The sequence below is a fragment of the Gavialis gangeticus genome, unplaced genomic scaffold (genome assembly GCF_001723915.1).
Source record: "Gavialis gangeticus isolate Ggan-Ray unplaced genomic scaffold, GavGan_comp1, whole genome shotgun sequence".
Classification (NCBI taxonomy): Eukaryota; Metazoa; Chordata; order Crocodylia; family Gavialidae; genus Gavialis; species Gavialis gangeticus.
In genome coordinates, this window is record NW_017729019.1 from 7,526,270 (window position 1) to 7,530,378 (window position 4,109).

At 44.7% G+C, this 4,109-nt stretch overlaps 1 protein-coding gene across 1 annotated transcript in view; it reads right to left on the reverse strand.

Annotated features, from left to right (window-relative positions):
- Positions 1-4,109, reverse strand: part of DSTYK (dual serine/threonine and tyrosine protein kinase) — a 32,531-nt gene that overhangs the window by 3,789 nt on the left and 24,633 nt on the right. The window contains exons 9-11 of the mRNA XM_019513740.1: positions 2,760-2,892; positions 1,016-1,129; positions 365-479 (exon numbers count right to left, since the gene is read on the reverse strand). Coding sequence (XP_019369285.1) covers positions 365-479; positions 1,016-1,129; positions 2,760-2,892 — 362 coding nt within the window. The remainder of the gene's footprint in view (positions 1-364; positions 480-1,015; positions 1,130-2,759; positions 2,893-4,109) is intronic.

Below are 4,109 nucleotides of genomic sequence, written 5' to 3' on the forward strand. Positions count from 1 at the left end.
TTGCTGGTGGTACTTAAGGTTGTATTGTTTTAAATTGGTGGCGTGCAATCTGTCCGTGTGGGAACCACTGTTAGAGGACAGTTTCAGGTTGGATGCAAGGAAGAACTTCTTTACAGTTAAGGCTCACCAGAACCTGGAATAGACTTCCCAAAGGAGGTGGTGCAGTCCCCAACCCTGGAAGTCTTCAGAAGGAGACTGGACAGACACCTTGCTGGGATCATTTGACTTCCACAGTATCCCTGCCCAGAGCAAGGCAGTTGGACTATCTTGAGGGCCCTTCCAGCCCTTAATTTCTATGATTCGGAGCAATGGTTCTTAGGGACCAGGTCCAGAACCAAAGCCAGGCAAGAGTTGACAGACTTACCTGTGAAGAGCTCAGGGGCCATATGGATGGGTGTCCCCACAATACTGCCAGACATCATGGCTTCAGGCTTGCAGAATCCTAGGTCTGTGATTTTGGCTCGGTTCTTTTTGTCAAGCTGTGGAGTCATTCACACATCAGGTGATTTTTAAACCATACTTTAAGCCTATTACTGGCTTTTAATATTAAAAGCCTTTCAAAATTAAGTTTGTTTGAATTGTTAGTTCTCTAGGTAAGTGAGTCAATCATCAACTGCTTTAAGATACTTAGCTGGTTACTGAGAACCTCTTCTCATAAGATTATCATCATCTATCCTATAGCTGGCTGGGGTCAGAACATGACCGGGAGGTCGGAGTCCTCACTCTGATCCCAGCTCCGACGGATTCTGTACCTGCAGGCAAGCCCCTTTGCCTTTTCCCTGTAAGCAGATGCTTGTTTGGCAGGGACATTCAGAAGGATACTGCTACATTTTGCTTCCAAAGCCTTACAGTGTACTACTTACACTACCCATCCCATGAAAGCCTCCAAGTGAATGAAGCTATTCTATTGTTTGCTTCCAAAACTGACATCATACTTTTTAGTTCCCTTTCAAGGGGAAGAGGCAGCGTTAAGAACCAACCAGGAGAGAGAGAGATACCAGGAAGTGCCCCTTACCAATACGTTTTTCAGTTTGATGTCCCGATGAACAAGCCCCTGCCTATGAAGAAACCGGATCCCTTCGACTACATCCAGGGCAATCTGCAGTCGTGGCTCTAACTCTAAGCCAGCCTGAGAAAAGCAGACAAGATGACCGTTGGTCACACAGACAGAAGTCAGTTCTTTTGCCTATAGGATTTCCTGGCCCTTCCCTTTCAGCACTGCCTAGCTACTCGCATGTGCACAGAGATCCTGCTGGAGAAGGCAACAGAATGGGTTTGGCAGAAGCTGCTCTTGTTGCTAGTCTCCTCACACATGAGTTTCCCTGGGTTCAGAACATGAAATCTGCTTACACTGGTCTGCTGATTTCTTTTGATCGGTAATGAAACATGCTGCTATAGTCCCACTATTTACTCTTGTGGAAGTTACTGCTAAATTGGCATGACAGTCTGGTGAAGGCAGCAACATGAAAGGGATGGATGGGCCAATAGCAAAGAGACCACATGACTTCTGCAAAGGAGGTGATCCACAGCATTACAGGCTGTCAGCTGTTAAAGATCAAGGGACACAGCTTCCATTATGCCACCTTTGCCAACACACACAAGCTCAATCAGTTTAGTGTAGCAGCCTTAGCCACATTAAAACATTCCACAACTATTATAGCAACAGAACTGTATCCTCCCCTACAAGATGCCCCCTTCAGAAAGGTCATGGGTTAAGATCACTTCCCCAAGATGCTTTCATTTCTATAATAGTCTTTTGAGTTCTTTATTCACATGTATTAAGCATGTAAGCTGAAATCCCCAACTTGTGTCTGTTTTCTTGATGCAGCACAACTGTCCCACCTTCTACTGTTTAGACAGTTGCAGTGCGTTTATCAAGCCAAGCAGCTGCTCTCGTGCTTCCTTTTCCGAGTTGTCTCTTACCACCATTCTGTTGCATGCCACTCTGGATGCAGCTCCAGCGCTGGGCAAAGAGAAGTCAGTCTCTGGATGGCCAATTCCAAGTGCAAGGTGCGAGTACAGCTTAGGCCATGGATAGGAGTTACATTTGTGTAGAGAACAGGGGTATTCTGCCATGGCTGGAGCCATCCTAGGGCTCCAGGCTGGTTCCCACAGTGGGAGAATGCGCCTCCCCCTCCCTTCCTGCCCCCACAAGTCAGCTGAGCAGCTCCAGGCACATCTGCCTTCTCCACCGTGCACTCCTCTGGGTCACCGCAGTCAGTCACAGCTGATTAACAGGATGGGAAGGGCGAAGTGCCAGTCTCCCTCAGCAGAAACCAGTGGTTTCAGCCACATAAGAATGCCCCCCAAATTCATGCTCATCCATACACTTGATAGCCCAAATTCACAAGTCAAAAACAAGCTGCCTGGTACAATTTATTTCCTGGCTCCCTGAAGAGACCAAAGCTAGCTACGCACTCGCACTTTAAGAAAAATTGCAATCAGCTAATGATAACTTTTCCTGCCCTGGGCACTTGGTGTGCAATTTCCGCAACATATGCACGTAGCACGGTTTCAGGTACTGCTGAATAAACACACGCTGAAGAAAGCCAGACAGTAATATGCCTCAAATAAAAAAAGGGGGATATTTAGGAGGACCCCCGAGGGTGGCCCATCCAACCCAAGACAGAGATCATCTGACAACTACTATAAATCCCTTTTCAGCCAGCATGCCAACTGCAGATTTCCAATTGAGACATTAGAAAAGAGTAAATTAACACCAATACTAAAACAACCCAAGCTGCTTTGGTGCCTCTCACCTTTAGTCCTGTATAGAGGTCTCTGTGCAACCGCTCCATTATCAGGAGGACAGCAATGCTGGAGCCTCCCCCATAGCCATAATCTATCACAGATCCATGGAGGTCTACCAGCCGCTCATGCTTTGGTAGAGACCTGGAGAAAAGGTTCAGCATGACTGACAAGAGAAAGCTTGCAGACCAGTAGTCCTGTCTAGTTTATTAAATCCATCCTAGTTTCTTTGCATGGAAAAAGTCTCCCAATACCTGCCCTTGGCAAGCAGTAGTATTAGAAGTACAGGCAACCACCACCAAAACTGTGCCATCTAATGGCAACTAACTCCAGCTATTTCCAGTTATTCTCAATTTTTAAAAAAAGTGATACAAGACTGGTTACAAAACAGACTCAGCTGTCTACACTGAAGGAATGGAATAGCCAGTGCTTCGAGGCAAGTTAAAAAAAAGTTCCCCACCAAGTAGTTCTATTAGTGTTATTCCGAGTTCACTGCAGAGGACTGCTTCTGGGGAGAAAGAGCGTGTAGCACTAAATTAAGAGAGGAGCCCATATATTCAATGCCAAAGCCACGGTAGCCAGAACAGTGTGCTACCATGCCATGCACAGTCTGATTTTTTTTGTTTCAAACATTCTTTTCTATTGCTTCATTACACTTCACTCTTTACTTATCTTACTTACTCATCTCTGCCTAGATTTGGAACATAACACTGAGGTGTAACAGTCTCCTGGTGGTCTCTCTTGGCTCCTTTGTATTTTCCATAAATATTTGCCTGCCCCCTCCTCCACTGTCCGGTTTATTCCTTTTGGTTGAAGACTTCCCATTTCAGTTTCAGCTGAATGGTTGTCTCACCACTGGTCTCATGTTCCCAAGTTTCTTAATGACCTATGGGGAAGTTCTGAGCACTCTTGAATTCTGGAAATAATTTAAGTTATTATTCTTTTTATGTATAACAGCTTGATCTGGGTTTTTTATAACAACTTATATTGTCAGTCATTTTACCACTTACTTTGATTTCTGAGTTACTGTGAGAATGGTTCAAATATCCCTATTGTATTGTAGGCCATGGAGAACTGTGGGACTGGAAGGCCTACTTAAGAAATATATGTGGTGTGCCATGTAAGTTGAAAGAAAGATACAGTTTTTGGCCATACTGAAAACAAATAGTTATTAAGCTAATATCAAGTGCTTATTCAGAGCTCTGGCTGTTAACCCAGACCCAGCAATATGAAACACAAAAAGATGGTGTTAGGTCAAAAAAAATGGTCTGTTAAATAACTGTGTAAGCAGTGAGACTTGGGGAAGGCTTTCTGTTTGGGTTGTGTTTTTTAGAAGCTTGGCTTATAAGTGTTTAACCGTT